The sequence below is a fragment of the Fusarium odoratissimum genome, assembly GCF_000260195.1.
Source record: "Fusarium odoratissimum NRRL 54006 unplaced genomic scaffold supercont1.28, whole genome shotgun sequence".
Lineage (NCBI taxonomy): Eukaryota > Fungi > Ascomycota > Sordariomycetes > Hypocreales > Nectriaceae > Fusarium > Fusarium odoratissimum.
Window position 1 is genome coordinate 167010 of NW_022158712.1, and position 23102 is coordinate 190111.

General features: G+C 46.2%; 8 protein-coding genes and 1 non-coding gene across 9 annotated transcripts; 5 read left to right on the forward strand and 4 right to left on the reverse strand.

The window, feature by feature from the left end:
* Positions 1 to 775: 775 nt before the first annotated feature.
* Positions 776 to 2209, reverse strand: FOIG_12689 (uncharacterized protein). The gene is made up of 2 exons (XM_031213627.1): positions 2073 to 2209; positions 776 to 2024 (listed from the first exon to the last, which is right to left on the reverse strand). The coding sequence occupies exons 1-2, from the start codon at positions 2164 to 2166 to the stop codon at positions 1126 to 1128; spliced, it is 993 nt and encodes a 330-aa protein (XP_031056585.1). The 5' UTR covers positions 2167 to 2209; the 3' UTR covers positions 776 to 1125.
* A 1776-nt stretch (positions 2210 to 3985) lies between these two features.
* Positions 3986 to 4850, forward strand: FOIG_12690 (uncharacterized protein). Its single transcript, XM_031213628.1, has 2 exons — positions 3986 to 4174; positions 4226 to 4850. The coding sequence occupies exons 1-2, from the start codon at positions 4087 to 4089 to the stop codon at positions 4744 to 4746; spliced, it is 609 nt and encodes a 202-aa protein (XP_031056586.1). The 5' UTR covers positions 3986 to 4086; the 3' UTR covers positions 4747 to 4850.
* An 871-nt stretch (positions 4851 to 5721) lies between these two features.
* FOIG_12691 (uncharacterized protein) lies at positions 5722 to 7649 on the reverse strand (the record flags this gene model as incomplete). The annotated part of the gene is made up of 3 exons (XM_031213629.1): positions 5722 to 6089; positions 7049 to 7230; positions 7531 to 7649. 3 exons carry the CDS (start codon positions 7647 to 7649, stop codon positions 5722 to 5724), a joined length of 669 nt encoding a protein of 222 aa, XP_031056587.1.
* Positions 7650 to 10503: 2854 nt separating this feature from the next.
* On the forward strand, positions 10504 to 11243 carry FOIG_12692 (uncharacterized protein; the record flags this gene model as incomplete). The annotated part of the gene is made up of 2 exons (XM_031213630.1): positions 10504 to 10851; positions 10911 to 11243. 2 exons carry the CDS (start codon positions 10504 to 10506, stop codon positions 11241 to 11243), a joined length of 681 nt encoding a protein of 226 aa, XP_031056588.1.
* Positions 11244 to 13239: 1996 nt separating this feature from the next.
* Positions 13240 to 13440, forward strand: FOIG_12693 (uncharacterized protein; the record flags this gene model as incomplete). The annotated part of the gene is made up of 1 exon (XM_031213631.1): positions 13240 to 13440. One exon carries the CDS (start codon positions 13240 to 13242, stop codon positions 13438 to 13440), a length of 201 nt encoding a protein of 66 aa, XP_031056589.1.
* Positions 13441 to 13813: 373 nt separating this feature from the next.
* Positions 13814 to 14401, reverse strand: FOIG_12694 (uncharacterized protein; the record flags this gene model as incomplete). The annotated part of the gene is made up of 1 exon (XM_031213632.1): positions 13814 to 14401. The coding sequence occupies exon 1, from the start codon at positions 14378 to 14380 to the stop codon at positions 13814 to 13816; it is 567 nt and encodes a 188-aa protein (XP_031056590.1). The 5' UTR covers positions 14381 to 14401.
* Positions 14402 to 17362: 2961 nt separating this feature from the next.
* On the forward strand, positions 17363 to 17591 carry FOIG_12695 (uncharacterized protein; the record flags this gene model as incomplete). The annotated part of the gene is made up of 2 exons (XM_031213633.1): positions 17363 to 17421; positions 17483 to 17591. 2 exons carry the CDS (start codon positions 17363 to 17365, stop codon positions 17589 to 17591), a joined length of 168 nt encoding a protein of 55 aa, XP_031056591.1.
* Positions 17592 to 18354: 763 nt separating this feature from the next.
* On the reverse strand, positions 18355 to 20292 carry FOIG_12696 (uncharacterized protein; the record flags this gene model as incomplete). Its single annotated transcript, XM_031213634.1, has 3 exons — positions 18355 to 19315; positions 19364 to 20042; positions 20091 to 20292. The coding sequence occupies 3 exons, from the start codon at positions 20290 to 20292 to the stop codon at positions 18355 to 18357; spliced, it is 1842 nt and encodes a 613-aa protein (XP_031056592.1).
* A 2153-nt stretch (positions 20293 to 22445) lies between these two features.
* FOIG_12697 lies at positions 22446 to 22561 on the forward strand. The gene has a single exon (XR_004093449.1). It is a non-coding gene; the product is annotated as a 5S ribosomal RNA (ribosomal RNA).
* The last annotated feature ends 541 nt before the right edge of the window (positions 22562 to 23102 follow it).

A 23102-nucleotide genomic window follows, 5' to 3' on the forward strand; every position in this document is an offset into this window, starting at 1 on the left:
CAGCAGGAGGGAACATAATAACAACAAGCAAAGAAGAGATAGAGAATATTTTTCCTCAATATCCGAGGCCGACAGAAGCAATAAGCTCGAAATTTAAACATGTATCTTGACGAAAGTGCCTTCATCAAATCAGGTTTTGGTGCAGGAATAACTTGCTGAATATGTTTGGTTACGCGAGATCAAATCTCAGGATGCAGTCCGAATTTTGGTGGGGAAGTCATAAGTCTGAAGTGCACACTTATGCATCTTACATACCGTGTTGCAATCTGCTCTATGTAAGGGACTAGGTCACGGTCTGTCAGCTGCATTATCTGAGATACCTTTGTTACTGTGTGATTTGGTGGTAGATATAGGTATTCCTGATGATAAATTTTAATTGGGCGGATACCCACAGGTACCCCAAATGGTGCCTTGGCGTAAGCAAAGGAATCTCCTGATGATCGGTGGGGGTGAATCATTGCATTCAGCGCAAGAGTCTTTAGGACACAGCCAGAATCACGAGAAGTTGCAGGGAAGGACTAATCCGGCGACTCAGGCTATCTCGTCGATAAGCGTCATGCCGCTGATTGAGGAACAAACGACGTTAGTGGAATGATTCATGCAGCCACGAGAAAGCTTATTACGCAGAACAGTAAGCACGGCTCTACGAGTTTAGTAATTACAAGATGGAAATTGAAGAATACTTGGAAGCACTTCCAGAAGTCCAGGCACAAGTGTTAGGATCATGACGGGGTTTCTTGCGGGTAGGGGGGAATCTCATTGCCGGAATGTTAATGCCGGCATTAACACTGACAAAGGCAACTTGGGTAATTCTCATTGTGTAGTGGTGGAGAGTGAAAATCACAATGCTGGATCTTTACTAGTCTTTTGTTTAATCGCCATTGTATAACGGTTAGAACAGTATTGCAGTCTTGTGCATACATTGTTGCCTTGGTTCCTAATTGTTGCATACTTTCTTCTTGCCAAAACACGATTTCCTTCCCAGCTTACATCAGATATATCACTCAACTGCGCAACGCACGACCCCCTTGTGTAGATGTGTGGTTTATATACGAAGAACGGCGCCTAGATGCTAGCACAAGCGAAAGTCGTCTTGACCATGTTATAGCGACTGTTCTGATACTTCTATAGATTCGCCTTTTTCGCGACAGGATTATACCTTTTCTTTGCATCTAGAACGAGGACGATTTGTCTCGCCGAACAAATTAAGTCCATTCCCTCGTCGCATATCGTGATATCCATATCCATCCTACCACCTTGGAGCTTCTTCGTTTCAACGCGGCTGAAGATCCATCGAAGGCCATCCTTTGGAAGTTGCCTCTTAAATTCGATATCCAAAGACAACGTATTCTCGCTGAACTTCGCATTTGCTGCCTCAGCCAGAGAAGTCTCCATCTCACAAACAACCCCAGGATTCTTGTCTGCCCACTCTTCCATCTTGCGGAGGTTATTTCGCCCATCATACATTTCTCCGTTGCGTAGTAATGTATCTGCCATAGAAGGCATGAAGTCGCACATGAAAGCTATGTGCGTTGCGTTCATGAATTCCCCGGTAAAGCCATTCCACCCATCCAGCAGGCCATCGACTTGCATTCCGCCTCGCTCATAGAGAGATACGATACGGCGGCCCATAGGGAAAACTTCGCCTTTCGTGAGTCCGGGAACCCATGTAAGGTCAGGCTCGTTGGCTTCAACCTTACGAAAGTCGGGTCTAGACGCAGGAGGAGGGTTCAGAGTCCACTGGGTATTGCACGTGGGCCCAAGAGATTGGGCGAAGTTTGTGGACGTTGCAAGACCGATGGCCTTGAGCTGTTCATTCTGTAAGACCTGCAGCTGGATAGTGCAGTGAGAACTGCCGCGCTTTAGCTCGAGTATGTTGATGTCGAGCTTTTCCGTACTGCAATATCGCAGGTATTCGAGATGGAGGGTAAGGACATCAGGTTGGTCGTACTTGGCGAGGGTTGTGGTGAAATGTTTTACAGCCACAGAATGAATGACTGCAGCAATGCAGCCACCGTTTAGAGCTAAGGCGATGTAAGCAGTGAACTGGCTGTTTCACAATTGATACTAACCTGGGCCCATAGTCCAATCATATGATGGGGATACAGAGTAGGACGATGGTCCAGTTTGCTGAGGCGTGACCTCCTGTTGAAACGTTCTGGCCATCTTATCCTTATGCTTGGGGGATTGGCAAATGATTATGGTTAATTGAAAGAGGGGAAGGGCAGGGAGCGCTCTGGAGTGTTTTTATTCTTCTGTGACTGTAAGCATGCTTATTACTATTAAAGGCTAGCGCTGACGATCAAGCAAACCTCTGATTTAACCGAGGTAACTAACAGGTCTACCTATTTCCTACCTAGCCTTTATTCAGCAGCATTCAGATAGCTTGAGAAATATGATAATATAAAGCTATCCAGCTTCTAAGTTTTATTCCATTTCATTACCTATCATATAATAATATTATGGCATTTTTCTGGCAGTCAACAGGTATCAACTCAGCAGCATGCATCACCATCATGGGTTTCATGCTCAGGGATCTCCCAGCCCTTTGCGTGAGCGTACAGGTTGCTGGTAGCCTCCCCGGAAGTGATAGCTCAACTCTGAATAAAACTTCCCAAAAGCACATTGCAGGCAGCTCTCTGGCTACTCACAAAATAACCTAAGCTTACTGATACAGTGTGACATATGTCTGGTCTTATCAGTCAATATTAAGAGTTCAAAATCTCCAACTGGCTCAAGCCTCCTAGCATCTTCATCCTACAAGCGGGCCATTAATACTAGAAGCCATTCGCAGAAGCAGTAATCTTCCACACAGCTTCACCTTATATCTCCAAACTGCATCGCGTAAAGAGTAGTAAATAATCTACTTGTTGGGGGATTAGCGAAGTAACCCATCGTGATCTGGAGGGTCGTTGTGGCTTTTATGAATGCCGTGGATACAGATTCATGCTACGAGTTGCGCTTAGGTTTCCCGGCAGTCATAGCAGGATCTGTGCCTATCAGCGTGCTGATATCATCCAGACCTGATCAGAGAATAAGCTGAAAATCTTATGACCGAGCGATTGTGTGGGTAGTTGGTATGCTGCCTGAAGTCTGCTTTTCAGTTGATATGCCTGACAGCCCATACTTACAATGCATGCCTTACCTCGATATCTTCCAGATCTATATAAAGGCATCACCGACATCGTCGAAAAGCGGAGCTAGGTCTTCAAGATGCCGGTATGTAAGACCTGCATGGCGACAAACAGCCACTGTTTTGCAAATGATGAAGCAGAGGAACGAAAGCTTGACAGCGAATGATGATCAAATATTATATAAAAACTCAAGAGGCTTGAAGTAGAGTTGATTCTACTCGTGGAGTAGCTTCTGCACCTAGATTATCCGAAGGATTTGCTTTGTGTTACAACATATTCGCGCGGAAGACTTGATAGGAGATATGGATCTCCAAGGTGTTGGGTGTAGTGGCATTCTTTCTAGACCGGAAGCCAGCGGATTTGCATGCTGTCTTCTCTTCGTTGCTTATGGGGACTGGAATTGATTTTGTAGATGTTATATGCTACTGAGATGCGCGATCGATTTTGGGTCCTCCCCCACAGGTTGTAGACGCAGTTGAGTGTCGTAACGGTGTAGGCACTAGTCATGTACTTGAGTTACGCAATTGCTTCGAACGGCAACTTCCTTAGCCCTCACCGCTCAAAAGTCTGCCTCCTGAAGCATCCACCTGCGGCCACAAAGTTTACAAGTGGCCAGAAAGAATCGTCAAAGACACGTTATCCTAAACGGTGCAAACTAGCCCATTCCGGCGGACGTTCAGTTTGTGGCTGCAAAGTTTGTTTCACTATTCGACGTTATCGCCGTTGGCTTATGACCGTTACACTCCCTTTTTGGCAAAGCTAGTAGATTTACAGTTTAGTTACCCCGCTCTGGCCTCTGGAAAGGGTGGCATAAGAAGGCAAGTTCTTCCTTTTCAAGCGGCTGGGATTCCATAACCCGTTGACATTCGACTCAGTAAACAAACTTGTCGACAGTACTGAACATCACATCGGTCTTATCAATTTGCCCGTCTTTCCAGTAACACGTCGGACCATGACCTATCTTACCTGCGACTACTACAGCGAGACATCAAGCATTGCTGATGGAGGAATTGATACCCCGTTCACTTCGGACTTTGAGGGTAAGAAGACTTGACCCACTGTGCTGATAAAGCTAATGCAAGAGGGTACAGAAGTGGATGTGAATGACATATTATCTTTGAACGATTCGGAAACTGAAGATTCAACAGAGGCTTCTGCTTTATATAGTCGGCCAAGGACGCCCTTAAATCATTGTCTGTCAGCGACACAGCGAGAGTGGGAAGGCCTGTGTACCAAATACCATCAAGGGATCCAACATCTTCGAGATATTGAGGATCAGATGTTCCGCTACCAGGCACTTCATCCATGTCTCTGCATCAACTACCAGAACCCTATGCTATGCATACAGCGAACAAAGGATCAAAACGCCAACAAGATTCAGCAAACTGTTGATTTTCTTGGTGGTGGTCTTGAGAAAAATATCTCCTCCAATCTCCCTCCCGAGAGTCATCACCTCAAAGTTAAACTAAACGATGCTGTAGAGGTATCCGTTGTTACGCTTGATACCCTGACTGGAAAGAAGACAATGATAAGCTTGACTACCAGGTCAACAATGAAACATGTTGAGCAGTTGCTTGGGTTTTGGGAATACGACTTACCGATGGATTTGTAGGATAGGCTTGCAAGCTAGATTAGCTACTCTTATTGTAATAAATAAGGCTGGGACATATATCTGGATAACCGCTTAGAATTCCTGTTTATCCAGGCTAACTTGACTGGAGATATGTGTTTCTGTCACCGGGATGTGGAAAATATCTCCATCTACTATACCATCAGGCCATGATAAGTGGTCTCAAGACTACGGTTGGATGGAATTCACATCATCGTATTATCCCCAGGTTGGGCCGGCGATATAGGACGCATAGAGCAGTGCTTGCCGGCATTGGCATTGGATCACTTTACAGCTGCTGTATCGCAAATTATCACCACTATGTCATAATTTCTGCGCTTCAAGTTGAGTTGGCAAAGTGTCAACAAATAGTTTGCGATAATGGTCGGGAATGTGGTTTCTAAATACGGGTTATGTCTTGTCTTTCTCTGGGTTATTCCTGAACCGATGTGCGCCTTTGGCGCTGTGGCAAGAGCCAGATGTTGCGCTGTAAGAAACACAGCACTCTCTGATTGGTCAGATCAAACTCACTGCTCGATTTAGGAAATTGTTAGCTACGTGAAAAGCGAGGGATGAGTGATGGAAGGCTTGCGGGACGAACCAAAGCCAGGGCGACAAGGCCTGGATGCGAATCTCAAGGCTTGTGATTGATACCGTACGTCACAGCGAGTCTTGAGGGAGAGTTGTCATGACAGGTGGCATGATACCTTGTCGAATGCTGTGATGCGCTTGACTCTCTCCTTCTATCAGTCGCTGCCTTGGAGGTTTGCATTAGGGGCGCTACAGAACAGCAACAAATTGTCAGTTTGTAGTAATCGTCTCCTCCGAGTAAACGTACTCTAGCCAAACTCGCGCTATAATGTAGACCCGTCGTCCTGGTTGACATATAGGCCAAAGGTTTATCTGGTCAGATGAGCAAAGCCTGATCATCGAAATATAAAACGTACCTTTGAAGTAACATCATAAGAAACCACAGCCTTAATCCCAATTTATGCCCTGCATCAACCCCTTTGCCACGTCGCAGCGAAGATCTTCACTGATCTCTCTCATGTTCTCTTCATGCTGCTTTTTCTGCTCCTCTTGATTCTCATCAATAGTATCCAGCCTGTTCACCAATTCCTCCTGTTCTTCCCGTGTCTGGAGGAAATCCGCGTCGTGAGTTTTGTACCTGTCGTCGAAGGGAGATACGTCTGCCTGTACATGCCTGATATCATTTTCTATTTGAACAATCTTGTCTTTGTTGTTTTTTCTTTCCTTCTTGAACTCACAAACTTTGATTTCCATGACGAGAGCTTCAGCTTCCTGCCGTCTCGCGTCGCATGTAAGGTCCTTAATATCGATTCGGTCTGCTTGTTGTTAGTTCTTTAGGTCAGAAATTTCCAGTTGCAAATCTTCTATCATGGCGACGATGTCTGGACGAGCATTGGGACCTTGAGATACACAACGTCTTTTGGATGAGACATTAGGTGTGGGCTCGTCGTGAGGTATGCTCTGGCTGGAGGCATCATATGAGGGAGATGACTGTCCCTCATTATGGAGGCAGATGGGTTTCCCTTGAATGACTGGAAGTAAAGTGCGGACCTGATTCGGCGGAGGTTGGGTGTTTAAAAGTTGATTGTTGACAATGCTGATGATACGATCTAGCATAGGCTCTGGCAAATCGGTCGTCCGGATATAGGCGTTGAACACCGTCGCGTTGGACAATGATTGGACAGCGTCGGGCACCGTACCTGACTTTGCTCCTTTCGGTACAAGGGGTTCGTTGGTCTCGGTTGGTATGAAGGTGTTTAGATGGGTGTTGGCTCAAAGGCTGAGCGGGGAAGCATATGTTTCGGAAGAGTCAATAATGGAACACATCACGAATTGCAAGGAGAAACTGACTTAAATGTTAAAATTCTCTGACTTCCTGGTCCAGATCGGGGGAGCCCAGGTCTTTCGTTGCCATCTTCGGGGTGTCGGATCGCGCCGTCCCAAGCGTTCTTGAGCAATCTCATCGAAAAGTGTAGCCAGGTCCGCTATGCTAGGCGGGTTGTTCTCGATCCCAGAGGCCGCTAATTTTCTATCCTTCTCTGCCATTCTGATCTAGATTTTCTGAGCGCGGTTCAGAAGACCTGGGGAACAAAACTAAATGCTTGTGGAATGGCCGAGCCTGCTCACTGGAAGGCCTGATGGTTACGCTTGGGGGTGACTCCTACGTAGATGTTAGCATGTCGCTGATCGTTGTTTGCTAGCTCGAAGGCCAAGGCGAAGAACAATAATCGAGAGATGTCAGGCGGCTGGGAAGCATGTCTTACTTAGAGATCACGAGGGTCGTTCGTCTTCTGAGGTAGATCCTGGTTTGAACGTAGCGCTCCAAGGCTCCAAGGAGGTACTCTTTTGATTGAAGTGGCGGCGTGGTCACCGATGGCGTGGCTCGTATCAGAAGTGTCAGTGACAGTAGTATGAGTTTGCGCGAGCCCAAGCGACGGAGCAGTACCCAATTTGAAGCTGTCGTGGTGTAGAATGTACTGTTTGAGATTACGACACTCATTTCATTGAGAATCGGCAAGTTGCATGGCGGCTGCACTACCGTTGACTACCAACCTGTTGGAAAGGGCCGTAGGAACTCGGGGGGTCGCCAAGAACGCTGCCATCAGCGGGACTTGGTGGACTCACATAGCTTCGCGACACTCCGTGTAAACCGGCCAAGAGTTACAACGACTTTAATTGACTACATTTTGAACATTGGATGGTATCTTAGCAGCTAGAAGCGCAGAACTCTTTTGTATATTGTCAAGTGCCACTCACCGGTTGTTGGCAAGCGTTTGCCATGCAACCACATTACTTGACAGCACAAAATCTCCCAACACTGAGCCCGTGTCGTCCTGCTGACACCCAAATCGCTGTCTCAAGAACTCCATTGGCATGGCGAAACCCCACGGATACAGAGGCGAGAAAATTAATTGGAGTGAGGCGCGAGAGTGAAAGGATTCGTTTTTCCTTTGGGCTCGTGTTTGTCACCGGGAAGCTTCCGTAAGAATGTCGCTGGCCTGTCACATGCCAGTGGCAAAGGGGTTCCTGGAACCAACCTGTTGAAGAGAAGAGTGGGGGCAAGTCATCGCGGCACGAATGAGAGTCTTGGGTGAATGGACCACGGGTATGGCGATGAGATCCCGTACCCGCATGTAGAGGAAAGGCGTCGCAAACGATCGGAGCATGAGGAACAGTCGACCTGTTAGACACGTTCAAGGGTGGTGATGAGTGATTGCTGTCAATAGTCTAATTCTGCAACTGCCGGTGAAGAGATCTTCCGCTAGAAAAAAAGGATATTGAATCAGAATACTGGTCGTCTTTGACCTCCCGAGAGTTGATCCCGCCCCCTTATGGAGAGGAGACGACTTGGGCGGGTTAAATACGTTGTAGGGATGTTGATTGATAGCAAGGTCCAAAAAGAGCGCCAAGAAAAAGAAAAATCGCCAGGTAGTTGATAAGTTTCAAGCATCTCAGCCTGTCATTGCAAGCCAGAACGGGCAGAGCGAAACTCACAACGATGAGAAATTTGGTTAGGTAAGTGGGTTGACTGATTGAATGGGGGACCTCGTGGCGTCTTCGTATGCCTGATGGAGTATGAAAAGCCCATCTTTATTTTCTTCGATCGATAGAGATGTAATGCATTACCATGCACCACCTTCTGCAGATCCTCTGCAGTTTATGATTTCCTAATTAGAACTTCTGTGAGAGTCTAGCGTCAGTTTAAATCTCAAGAGCAGCCAAGATGGACCTACCCTATAGCGGCATGATGCTCTGGAAACAGCCTGACAGCCATGCGATATCGCATTGTTTCTGTCTCAAAGACATAAATTAAGACTACTATTAAAATATAAATATAACTGAAAAAGCAAGTAGATTCCAAAATAACTTATTATCCTAAATATAAATACTTTCTTTTATCATTTCACAGTTACTGACAATAACATCACCGTCTTTAATCGAGAATCCCTAAGGACAATCTTTAACCTATCCTAGCTATCGGAACATTAAGTCCAGATTTCAAGCCAAAATCCTTTAGTAAGTGTAATACTTCTTAACTGTAAGTAAGCATGAGAGGTTAGTTAGTGTACGTAGCTGCATCTCTACTGGCCTTTGTCTTCCGAATATTAACGGAGATACTATCTAGGCCCGTAAGAGAACGCCATATAGTCAGGGGCTGTGCAATGCCACGCGTGTTAACATTTCCGAGGCGCTGTTGATGCCACGTTTTCTGCAATACGAATGTGAGACAAGATGGCATTTAAAGGAGATCACCCTCTCTGTTCAACAACCGTTGCGGCAATCGTCCTCACGTGTATTGTACAGTATAGCATTTGCTGAGAGGCAGTTTCGACCCCTGTTTTTACTTTTTAAATGTCACGACATAGAACTAGGCTCCAAGTATGAATTCGCAGTCTTTGGAGTGACATTCGCGTGGTGTTATTTGTCCTTAAAACGACATGTTGATAGGGCCCTGTCAACGCCAGAGTCACAGCCAGCGCCACGCAAAGCCCATTCGGAAGCAATGGAAAAACGTAACCTACTCGCAAAACGCTATAAGTGACAGTACCAACGCTAAGAGAAACATACTTTCTCATCCCAGGGCTGATGCCTATATTGGCTTGAAAGGCTTGAGGAGATAGGCTGCTAGTGAAAGTGGTGCATGGTCTTTCGGGAGAGCTAACTAGATTGTAATTTCAATGATGTATGAAATACTTGCTCTAGGGACGCCACAAGAGCGGTGAAATAGACAGCGAACACCATGGCTTGTCGCGCGGCTTAGTCCTTTCCGTCCGGGATGTTTGGCCACAATCATCCTCGAAATTCAACAGCAAGCGACTCGCGCATGGCTATCAGACAGTATCCATCTATCAAACCTACCAGACGCTAGCTTAATCGAATCAGATTCGCGAATCTCAGTCAAGTTCCTGAGTTGAATCCGTAACGGGCAGGACGATTCGGCTGTAATCTCAAACGGCTCATAAACTCTGCCCGAAGGATATGCACAAATGCAAGTCGTTAGGTTGCAACTAAGTCTTCTGCAAAAGCCAACAAAGCATAGGCCTAGAATCAGCCACTTCAGCGGGATCAAGGAAAGGAGAATTCGAAGTTGTGGATGCCCACCCGGTCTCTCCCAAGTCGTAGTTCTGGCTTTGAGGCATGGCCCTGGATTAATTGGACGCAACGAATGAGTGTGGGGCAGTGTGCGTGGCCGCTCGTGAGAGAGGAAGGAGAGGTCAAAGCGGGGAGGCGTCTGACCCGTTTGACGAGGATCTCGCAAACTGCATAAATGTAATGAGTACTATGAGTGTGAACTGCCTAGAATATAAGCATGGTTAGTCTCTAGCTTTATTAAGAACGAATCCTTAACCACAAATCGAAACAATATATTTGTACAGACTATATGCTACGAGTCAGATCAGCAGTCTACAGGATGACCATCCAGCTAGGTGACAAGATCGCCTTCTTATGGTGCTTTGGAGGCTTACTGAATATATGTATATATACTTCAAATACCGATACGAACGCCGACAGGCCCTACCGGACGTACAATTAATTGTCGACTCGCTTCGCAAAGACACTGAGGCAACTGAACGCCTGCAGGGTCCTCCTATAACAATTACGGCGGGTGCTGCCTCGGCATATGGCGGAGAGTGTCTTTCCACTCAAGAGAGAAGGATAAACTGTGTTCAGAGGCCTCCACCATGCTTCGTCAAGCGAGAACAAAAACACATACACACACCGAGGATAATGTCTAGGGGGCCGGAGGGGCCGAATCGTCCTTCTGGAGTGATTACAGCAGATGCTACCTTAGCATATGGCGAAGAGTGTCTTCCCACTACAGAGAGTAGGACCTACTCTATTAAGAGGTCTCCACGATGCTTCCTCCAGCGAAAGAAAGTCCCCACAGAGAGGGACATGGCTGAGGCAATTATCCTAGGTCAAAAAAAGAATAATGATGCTTTGCAGGAATTGGTGCAGATGATCAAGCCTATTCACAGACCTATAGGTGAACACTGGGATGAGCGCTACATCCGGTTTACCAACATCTTTGGAGACAAACACCATCTACTTGTCGAATCCTGCAAATCGACTGAGGTATGTATGCAGCGCGTCCTCTGAATTACAAGGAGCTAAGCGTACGTCTGTCTTCATAGGGTTTCGTTTATTATTTAATGTCCACACTCAGGGACCGTACCAGCAGTGTCCACCTGCTAAAGGGAGCCATTGAGCGCGGGGAGTTTTGGATCGTTGATGAGAAGGACGACTGGGACTCCCCTCACCGCATTGGATCGTCCCCAGCTATTCTGGCGGACAACTGGGAGGAGAATGCTATAGCTGGGCGAGCTTTTCGGATGATTATTGTGGATTCATCGCATCCAGCTACCCCGGATGAGCTCCGTCTTATGCATAGCACATGGTATTCCCGTGTGAAGGGATCCCTACAGGAAATATATAAGCTATCCGGGTGGGAGATTGAGAACAGTTAAGGATGCCAGGCTATTGGACCAGTCCGGTTAGGAAAGATTTAGAATTAGAGCAGTAAGTGTAAAAAAAGAATATAACTTTATCTTCTATAGAATATATTAGGTAGTTCTTAAGTAATCTAAGGAGGAATTTAGTAAGTAAAAGCTACCTTTTTAAACCTGTAGGTTAAAAAGGGCAAGTAGGTTATATACTTATTAACTATATTCCTTTTTTATTATATTAATAATTTTACTACCTATTTTCTTTTCTTTTAATCCTCGGGTATATATATATATATTTCTTTTTTTAAAAATTTCTTATTTTTAAATAGTATTTTTAATTTTATAATAAGATTTTTTAACTTTATTTAACTAAATTTTCATAAGATTTATTTAAGTTCTAATATATTATTAATTATTTTAAAAACTATATTTATAAATTTACTTTAATATAAATCCTTAAGCTTAATATACTACTAAGCTATCCTATTCAAATTAACAATATATTAATATTTAACCAATATATTAAATCTATCTTATATTAAGTCTTCTTACTTATTTAATCTTATTTATATTACTAAAACTGGGTGCTAAGTTTATTATTAGCGCAGAAGGGAAAATTTAAATTACTGATGAAGAATTACTTGTTGGTATCCGAAGTGGAGGTGGGTCATTGGGTGTCACCGTCGAACGCATGATCAAAGCTTACCTGCTCGATGAGGTGCGATGACTAACCATTAGGAAAGAGGCCATTCTTACTAACCCAGTAGCCTCCCAGATCTTGTCTTTCACAATTATTTACTACTCTAGCGGTTTGGAAATCGTTATAACGGCATATATTCAGCACTATGAACAGATGGTTGCCACCCGGGAACTTCCAGTATACCTTCAGCTTCATTCCATCATCTTACAGTTACGCAAATAAGCTGTTGACTTCTGAAGTAATGGCCGTTTGACATGGGGAAGATAAGGAAGAGGGAAATCGATGGATCCAAAGCTTTGAAAGTGTAGGCACATGCGTCATGAAAGCTACAGAAGAGACCACGCTCACCGAGATGCTTGAGAAGAACGAGAGGTTGGTAACATGGCCGCCGTACAGACGAGTGCTCACATTGAATGTCAAGCAGCTGACGGCGAAGCTTGTTCAATTTCTAGCCAGACACTGCTCGTTTGCACTCGGAGGTGATTTCGTGTTCACATACCATACCGTACCATCTATGCTTGAGCCTGCGCCAAAGTCGATTTTTGGGACACAGACTAGCCATCACATACTCGAGATGAATCGAGTTATTCCAGATGAGAGCGCGTGAAATGGGCTGCGCAAGTCAAAGCTGATCTCGAGGCTGGGGATACTTAAAACATCCTAGAGGGCTCATACACCTCTTTATCTCATGATGAAGATATGAATCTCAACAAGATTCAAAGTCGTAACTACCCTGTTCTGCTGGCCCTGAAAAGAAAGTATGATGCTGATAATGTATTCAAGCATGCTATTCCAAGATTGCAGCTAACAGGAGTGGCGACTGTGGTTGGTTGCAGAGAACTGATGCAATTTTACCATAACCTCTAGTTTTCTCATTTCTTTGTTTCCTTAGCAGCGTTTGACTCACAAATATACTTATGCGAGTTCACTGCCCCGATAACCTAACTAGTAGACATTTGTTTGGCTTCCCTTACTTGCTTATCCGTGGTAATTTAATCAGCACCAATTTACCACGCAACTCTTTAGGTGGCATCTAAAATCACTGTATACGCAGGCCGAGATCTCCGAATTGCCAAAACGTTTTGTTGATTTAGCATGCGGCTATGGAATATGGTCAACTGAAGTGGTAAGCCCACAACATGGAAAGAAGACGACAGTTATTGGATTCGATATTAGCAGAGATCTATTCCCCGAGAAAGAAAACACATGACCAAATGTTGAATTGGTCACAGGGAACGCTTTTCGGCCGCCTCGCGATAAAGTATGAGGGATCATTCGATGTCGTCAACCTTCACTTATTTTTCGGAGCTATCGCTAATGGCGACCCTCGTCCATTCGTCAAATATCTTCAAGCTCCTCAAACCGGATGCCCGGCTTCAACGGCTGGAGTACAACTTTGAGCTCCCAGTCACAGCAGAAGGATCGGTATGGGCTCACATGCCCGAGCTGTTTACGATGACTCGCGAATCTCACAGCAGCCAATGGGGTCACCAAGGTGGACGAGATTTGCAGCGCTGAACGGCTAGAACAAACTGACATTTTTGAAACCCTGTCAGAGAAGCATATGCTCATATATTGGCAAGACAATTGGTACTAGAGTATCAGAGAGTTAGTTTATGGTGTTTGTAACCATAGTGTTAATGAGCTATGGAAGACGTTTGAAGCTGAAAAAGATGCGGTCGGGTATTTGCCATCGCTGACATTTGTGATATTTATAACAGGAAAGAAGAAGACTCAAGGTCAGCCTCACGTCAACGGACGCATTACAGTACCGATGCCAATTTCCTACTTGTCTGATATATTCTGATAATAACTGATACAATTATATCAATAATCAATGTTTATCCTTCTCCTTAACCCCTGTAACCTTTATATTAATTGCTTGCAAAAATTATACAACGCTCTCCATGGCCAAAAGTAAACCGGTGATGAAGCAAATAACAGCTGGTAAGTCCACCACCAAAGACCTCGTCAGGTGCATCTCCAACCACAGCTCCAATGATGCTGTGCTTGAAGCATTAGCATCATTACGCCGAATCCTGGCCAGCAAACCGAGTGCCTTCGGTCCAAAAATAAGGAGATGACCGGCTGCAAATAGAGTTCCGGCCACGTAAAAGAGAACAACAGTCTGAAGCCCAGTGCCATTCCAAGAAGTCACGGCATTCGCAATTCCGCTTGCCAAACTCAGAGTAAAACTTCCAAAGACGACTTTGGTTCCCCATGGTCCCCAGTTGGTAAACCAAAGCGGTAGCAGCTCATTTGCCTGCACTCGGTATTGACGTAACATCCAGCAAGAGAGGAAGGCATACTCGTCGTAAGCAAATTGTAGGCTGACTAATGACGATATGGCTGGTAATAGACGGAGGAGCTTGGTTGGCAGAATGAGTCCAAAAAGGGTTGACAGCACGACAATTGAAACCAAAAGCCATATGATTTGCTGAGATGTTTTACTGGCCATTGTGTCGTGTTGAGGGACTTGATGGCTATAGCTTAAGAGATTACCGAAGTAGCGAAAGACTCAGATTCAATTCAGAACGTACAGTTGTTGCGATCGAGTATCGAAGTAAATATCATAGGCAACACCAAAACCAATTGCACAGTAGCTTTAAGAATAAAACCAGCTGGGAGAGTGTTCCTATATAAGCTGACTCCTTATCCCAAAACAAGAAAGGGGCTTGGGGAGGATCCAGTAGTAGCTCTGAGTAAGCTGACAGGACTTTGGTGGTCTAACTGGATAGCGCAACTCATGTACGCAGCGCCGCAGACATACAGAACGCTAAGGCCAGTAATACGTAATAGGACAAGCCACCTTCTGGAGGAAAAGTAGTGAATCCCGTGTTACGTGTACGCGACACCGTCCGCGATAGCGCTAAGATAGAGCTTTTAGGCCTGATAATTCGAGTACTTAAATCGAGCGGAGCAGATTCTAGGTTATCCTATATAGGCAACTCTAAATATTTGATAGAGGATCTCGAGGTGATAGTGGTTCAGTGGGAAGATTGTATTGTTTTCGTGTGGGATTATCATTGGAACTATGGCTATAGGTAGAAACGCGATGTAATAGGCGACCTGGCTGTTCATCGGTCGGTGGGGGGATGTTACTCTTTGATCGAAGCGGCGCGGGTATGTTTCCTAGGCGTTTTCAATAAATTTTGGTTGTCTCAACAAGTCTGATGATGTTCTCTTCGTCCACGTCGGTGAAGGTGCTTTGCTCAAAGGTCGTCGCCTTTGCATGATGAAGACGTCTTCCGAGCATCATATTGGGGACAACAGACACAGTAAGAGAAATTGACAGAGGGAGGAAGTTGTGTTCGAAAAAGCCACACAGACAACCCTCGGTGGCATAAGCAAGTATACATACCCTTGTTACTGCCCGTTGCTTCGAGAAATAAACCTGTTGTACAGATGCTACTTGATTTTCTGCATCACGAAAATGATCTGACAGCTTATCCTGGAGCTGTACTTGCATCGCGCTCGTTGCGGGGACACTGGAAGCAAGTCTCTACGCCGCTGGAGATTCACTTCGGCCATGTCCGACACGTCTGAGGCCCACCAAGACTGTTCTTACTCTCCGTATTGGCGGCCTGTTTCTGGTGCGCCCTCGTTATTATCGAGCTTCGTTACTCGAACAAGTGCTGTGTAACAAGTTCGGTCAGGTTTTGCGCTGCTCTTTGGAGCGTCGTTATCGACAGGCGCTTGGTCATACGCTCCACAGGAATTGCGTTCGGTCAGATGGGAGTTTCTTGAACGATGTGATTGATACAGGCGGGCGGTGGCGGTGAGGGCTCATTGAAGGCTTCATTAGCCTGACTGATGAAGCCACCAATTTCGCATGGCGATGAGACGGCTTGTACTAATGACCAGATACACGGTCGGAATCGATAGAGGACGCGAATCGCTAATATTTCATCAAGAAAGCGGTCTAGTTAATGTACCGTTGTCGCTACCACTGTTATCGAGCAAAGGTTTAGTGATTCGCCGTGACCCAAGCCGCCCGATACCTTAGTTCCTTATGCACTTTACTAATACTCAAGTCCAAAGCCTTGCTGCAGGCATTGTCTTTAAAAACGATAGCTTGGCCAATTGTGATATGTTGGCGGTGTGATGCATAGTAGGAACCTCTGCCCCTCTCGTTCCGGTTGAGTGTGTTTAGTTTCTCACTGGTGCTTTTATAAAGGCTGTTCTTTGCTTGTTCTATGAATGTCTTTTTGATCAGGAAATACCATGCCCACCGTCTCAATTCTCTGCCATAAGCTATCTGTTCAAACCTAAGAGCAGTTTCATCCAAAAGGCGGTTCGTCTTCTGTATTCTGCTGCATTTCGAAGTCTATGTACGCGGGAGCCTCCCAGCACTCATGATTATATTTTCAACTGAGAAGTTTATTTAACACTAATAGGGTCAAAGATTGATAATTTGTAAATTTTTGGAATCGTCTAAAGCTGTTTTTACAGTCAATGTGATGTGTTTCCAGTTTAATGTGAGCCTGCCGACCTTTAAATGCTGTATCGTCACATGGCGCGGTACCAGATAACCTCGAATACCAACGTCGGAAATGGTCTTGAATAGCTGGCATGCGACCTCGGCCCTTAAGAGCCATCTACGTACTACACCGATGCTGTTCTTAACAGAGCCAAGAGATCGATGCTATTTCACGTCAAAGATGAGTTCCACCAGCCTCGGTACCAGGTCCTCGTCCAGACAGAGCAACGCTGTTGTGGCGAGCGTGTCTGGAAGTGGCCGCAGTATTCTCTTTAGTGGCTGGAACAGACTGGTCGGATGACCCATATAAGGTCCTTGATGGAGAGGATCCGATGGCAGTGAGGACGGATCCTCCCGGGACAGGGGCAATAACGCCGGACCCGATGAGAATGAAACAATTGCAGCGGCCGAGGAGTATAGGGATGTCCATGTCCGGCGCACTACCTAGTTGTCTGACCTTGAAGGTATTGGACATTAAGTTTGGACCGGTCGTACGGAACAGCACCGTCGACATGGTCTTAAGTATCCTCAGGTTCTTCCACCGTTTATACTACGCCATGTTCGTCCTGCTTAGATACCACATTTGTCTACTCGACTCTAACTATATCATCACGCTTATTAAACTATTCTATCTCATGGTCTGGCCGAGGGTCCAGAGTATCTAGACACTCCTCATCTTATATAACTCCAAGTATCACTGATGACGATGACGACGACGACGATGAAGCTCATTTCTCCGACTTATCAGATCGGACTATTAAGCCCTTTCGCCTACGACAGAAAGAACCTGCTTATTTTGGCATCCCCTCGGACTCTTCCGTGTCTAATAGTAACCCTGCCGGGGCGGGTCTTGACAGTCCCCTGAGTAAAACCGAGATGAGGATGAAGTATCTACTTAACATCATCAAATTGATGGTTCCCTGGAAGAGGGACATGGACGAATGGCGAACTTAAGACGAGATGGCCAAGATCGACCAGCTCAACAGCACCACCGAGAAGCTAAGGCGCAAGGTTGCTAAGTTGGAAGGGAGACCTTAAAGCGGCAGAGGGTGCAGAGAGTGAGGCTAATATATGTGTTAGGGAGTTTGGGGCAAATATTCGCGGTGAAGAGAAAGGAAAGGCTGAAGCTGCTAGGAGGATCAAGCAGTGGGGGGCTACGCTTTCGAAGACTGCGTTTCAGTCTGTTTAAGGCAAGGAAAGTTGTGTTGGATAAGTTCTTGGATAAAAGAGACTTGTCAGACTTTCTTTCCTTTGTACTTCAACAGTCATAAGCAGAGGGCATACAACTCTCTTCGAGTCCTTTGAGATTTGATACCTTGGCACGGGAAACCATGGATGTAATATCCAGCACATACATACACATGGTAATGGCGTTTGGCAACAGGCGGGGGAAAATGACTTCAATACCAGACTGAAGATAGTTCTACAAAGACAAAAGACATCCGCAAGACTGTTAGCTAGATTATATACAGGCATCCGGTAGCAGCCGGCAATAATAGTGAGCATGTTGAAGTATATGGCAGACAAGGTACTTGTCTATGCCACATTGTGCAGTGCCCCCTTGAATTGAGAGTGAGTATCAGTGATACCAAGATCAACTTATTTACATGCGTTCGAATCCTGTAACAAATCATCGCCTCTCTTGCTTCTTTTCAGCGAAGGCGCACCTGGATCCAACGAGCAGGGTCGCTCTTTTCCCCAGCCAACAATAACGAGGGTCTCTGGCCCAACAGACACAAAATCACAATATTAGCCAGCTTCAGTAAAAAAACAATGTTAATTTTAAGTCTCCAAAATCACTGTCCTTAGTCTCCATCGGTATTATATGTGGAATAAGAACAGGCCATATGTTTATACTATATATTAGAAAACGTGACTATTAATTATCCATTCTGCTAATTGCAAGAAAGCCTCTAATAGCAGCCCCTCAATTCAATGTACCGATTCACCTACTACTGCCTCGTCCAATCATTGTGAGGTGAAGTCCCCTCCATCGGCGACAGTCCGTCATGATAGTGATATTCATGCATATTCCCCTCACCCGCCAACTCAGCTGGCGGAGCCCCCTCACCGACCCCAGTAACCTGAAAATCATTCTTGGGAGTCATCCTCTGATGCATGTCAGGCGACCGATGCTCACTGGTTAGTTCAGACGGAGGACTCGCAGGCCACGATTGTCCTCCGGTATGAGACGGAGATGCAGGGGATGCCCAGCCAGTTGTACCACTCACAGCCATTGGTGGTGGTGGTGGTGGCGCCGCCACACCGTGACTCTGGCTGTAGTACTTCCTACGCCGGTAGAAAAGACAACCAATTCCTAACAGCGCAAGGATGAACGCCACACTGCACCCAACGGCAATTCCCGCTATTGCGCCAGTGCTGAGTCCTGAAGAGGGTTTGCTCGTATGCGATGGCGGCGCTGGCTTTTTGGTGCTTGTATCAGTTGCGCGCGTCGCAGTCCTTGTTCCCGAACCTGCCGTCCTCTCCATCTGTACAGCCAAATCTGGAGCGTCGAATCCGCTGACGGGCGTTGTCTTGGTAGCGCTACCTGCGGAATTGCCTCCAACCGCCGTTCGGATGTCAATCGGCACAATGTAGGTGGTCAGGTTGGGCTGATACAGTGCCCAGATTGCATCTTCTTTGTTCTGCTTGCCTAGGTTCATGTTGTGAGCGCCCTGGATTGTCGGCACGTCGCAGACTTTGTCGGTAGCGTTGGAGTAGGTGCCTCCTATGACGAGCATCTGCGCATCGTCGACGACGTTGCAGCTCATCATGCTCTTGGGGAAGGCTCCAGTGCCGTTCTTGTAGGTTGGGTATGGGCCTCTGATCCATTGGAAACTTGGGATGGTGAGGATGTAGATATCGTCATAGCCTGTTGTGTCTGGAGGGAAGCCTCCGCCGCCATAAATGTAACTGGAATTATTAGCTTGCGAACACTGGCATTCCGTCGGTGTTACTTACATATTGTAGCTTGAATGGTCTTTTGCCCAAGTTGCACCTCCGCAGAAACGACGTCTGTTTTGAGGCGTATTGCCTGATGTCTTTTGCGTATACCATTTCGCATTCGCAACATCAAACAGGAAGATCTCGTCCAAGGGCTGAGGCGTCAAGGTTCCATTGCCATACAGGTCTTGAGCGCCTCCAAAGTACACCAACATTCCGCCATCTCCAGCTGGGATAAACACCATAGTTCCCTCTGCTCGTCCTGTATCATCCGGTCCCGTCATATTGCTCCAATTATTCGAATCCATCTCATACTTGATCAAGCCGTTCGATGCTCTAGGTGGACCCGACCAGCCTTGAACAGATGCATTGCTTAGCCATCCACCGTAGTAGTACGCTTCGCCTCTTGACGAGATGGAAACACCAGCTCCATAGCTAGCCGCTTGAACTTCCCGGGGGGGGGATCCAAACGACACCCATTGATTGTAGAGGATATCGTAGCTGTAGAGATCGAAGGATAGAGGAGGGGACTGATACGATTCACCGCCATAGAGATAAAGTCTTTTATTGATCGAGTCTTCCCATAAAATGCCGCCATTGACGCTTGGAATCGTGTCGTTCTTGGAGAGGTTGGCGTAAAACGGGGGCATTCCACCGCTGCTCACGGCGTCGAGGTCATTGAAGGAGAGGAATGTGTCTGCGATTGTGTTAATGCGATGCAAGAATCGCAGGTAATGATACCTACTGGTCAGGTTATTCGTCGCATCTTCGTAGTTGATCAAACCACCATCGATGTATAGCTTCCGATCCACTACAGCTGACTGATGACCCCATCTCCGACAAAAGTTCTTGACAGGGTCATTTTGCGCAAGGGAGGGGCTAACAAGCAGCCATAGAAGGAGAAAGAAGGATGCAAATGTCCGTAAGACGGTTGTTGGAGCATCCATGGCAACGTAGTGCTGATGAAACACAAATGATGGTTCTGCAATGCTTACTGCAAGAAGCTGGGAGGACCGCCGCATTGGCCTTTCCTTCACCAACTGGAGAAGAGTGCTATAAGTAGCAGGTTGCAATCGAACCCCTACCCATTGAACTCGATCCCAAAGGGGAAATGAGTACGGCTGGCATACTCCCGATCAAGAACGTAGATGTGACGACGGGTTGAAAACAATGCATCATACCCAAGGAAGGATATTGCCAATAGTCCCAGTCTAGATGCATTAGCGCGGTGATTTATCTGTGTACAAGGCTCTCTCGAGGTCAAGGCTCTCTCGAGGTCGAGCCTCAATCGTGGTGGTGGGCATTGTCTCATCACACTGTGGCGTGGCGGCAATCTATCCTGGTAATGAGTTGATCTTAAACTACAGGACGGTTACAACTCATGGCGAGCTGAATGGGGGCCCAGATTCCAGGCCTTACACTGCAGTGGAACTCAACGGACGGGATGTTACGTTCTGGGCCCGGTGAGGCTCTTCTGCAAGGGCTAGATCAGGCCAGCTTGGAACCTGCTGCATGAAGGTGGCCTCAAGCTGAACAACCATTACCTCAATCACACTTCCCATCGAGTCTCGAACATAGTGAGCAGGTCAAATAGCTTTATCACCAGTAGGCAATTCAATGTTTGAGTACAAATGTGTTTATAGCTAGCATGAATTGCCTCTCGGGGAAATCAGGTAGTAAACATCTGATGCTTGGCAAAAAACGGCTCTCCGCTCTTTGACCGGATTGTGGATTATATGTGGCTTATGCAGGGCAATATCTTGGTCAGGATCATTCGACTGACGCCACACAAGCCATATAATGTTGTCACTGCAGTAAGCAATTAGCTTCAGCACGCACCCAGGGCCACCTCGGCTGTACGGCATGTAGAAACATGGTAGATTAAGCCTTGGGCGCACTATCTATTGATAAATAATACCGTCTTTCTGCGCACAGGCTCGCTATTAGAGCCTTAATAGAATAAGGCGCCAGCCTCCGAAAGCTCGCAGTATTTGACCATCGTAATTATTTCCGATCAGAAATGAGTCTCCAATAGGTCCCTAGCAGGCCGAATGGTATACTCAACAAGCTCAAAGCTGCTGAGTCCAGAAGTAAAGTATATGTGATCTTTTGCTTGAAGATCATTAAACTTATCATACCAACCGTCCGCCAACGCCTTTGGGTCCACATGGGGGAAATAGTCGATCTGTCCACTGAAAGCACGTATATCAGCAGCAGACAGCTTCATGCTCTGAGCATGAACACTATCCAAATCTTTGTTAATCTTGCTCAAATCGCTAATAAGAATTTTCTTGACTCAGGCGACGCTTAGGTACGCAGGGTCATCCGCTGAGTAAACGCTGACGATGTTGGACCCTGGATGCAATGGAGTCAAGTATACAGGTTGGCCTTCGGGTTTCAAAGGAGTGAGAGTGTTTGAAAGCTCTTGGGAGACAGTCAGGTTGTCGCCAAGCTTGTTCATTCGGACGGCTGATGAGAAATACCCGTTGACGCCAACTTGTGCGAAAAGAGTTTTCTCGGCAGCTGAGAGAACCAATCCTGATTTCTTTAGAGCTTGGGATGTCGGAGGGAACGCGATGATGATATCTGAGCAAAGCTGCGTCTTTGTATATCGCCCCTTGCCACCGCGGTATTGAATGTTTGGCTTATGACTTCGGTCTATATCAATTAGCTGTCGTCGAAGTGCGGATTCGTTTCAAAGCGGTCGTTCATGTTTCCCAGCACACAAGTTTCGTCATGCCGTTGGCACATTCTGTTTCGTGGCTGACGTTGTGCCGCATTGCGCTCCTCATTGAAAAATAAATGACGCAACATCACCGTGTTCAAATCGTCACTATGTCCTGGATTGGAAGATGTCAACTGCAGTAAACGGTCAGTCGTTATCTAATAATCGCAATATCCCCGTCGCATAGTTCTGCAAGCTTTGCTCTAAACATGCACAGACAGATTGATAATCGCGTTAATGCAGGGTAGGCTTTGGCGACAGAAAATTATCTGCAAGAGAGGCTAGTCTGTGAAGACACTTCAATGCGGGGTGATGTCCCTCACTAAATCTTGTTTAATATGCATATAAGTTGCAATACGTTAGCTTCTGATACATACGACCATAGGTAGTGGAAAATACGGGATCCCGTCTGCTCTCCCATAGTCAAGCCACTAACCGGCGGATTAGTAGTTGGGTCGGTGACGACCAGCGAATCCCCGCTGTTGTATGTTTTTGCAGGTTCCAGCAAACATGTCCTTTTTATTGCTCTAGACAACTTCACCAGTTCAATCAAATTTATCTGCTATGCTTTGTCACACTCTTCAATTTGACCTTTTAACCCGTATTTCAATAGAAAGATCTCCTTTTTCCTTTTCAATCGCTGGAAAAGTTGCAATCAACGCTCTCACGGTTTGCGTGTGGTCAATCGACTAACCAACCCATCATGCACCAAAATTCACTGGTGACGCATTATTCAAAGCTCAAGAAGCTCACCGTCACCTCCACCAACAAAAGAACTTCCAGATTGCTTCTGAGAGCTAAGCTCGGCAATTTGGTCTACACACAGTAGATGTCGGTTCGTGAGCGCCATTCACTTGCTCGGGCACCGTCACGGCTGCACTGTGCCCGCCGTTGAGCGCCCGATCAGTATTTACAAATGCATGAGGCATTATATTGTCGCTTGCAAGAACACAGTGCTGACTACCGATTTTGGATCCGGTATGCGGGAATGGGACGGATGGCTGATGTTGGGCTTAGACATAGCCAAGGATA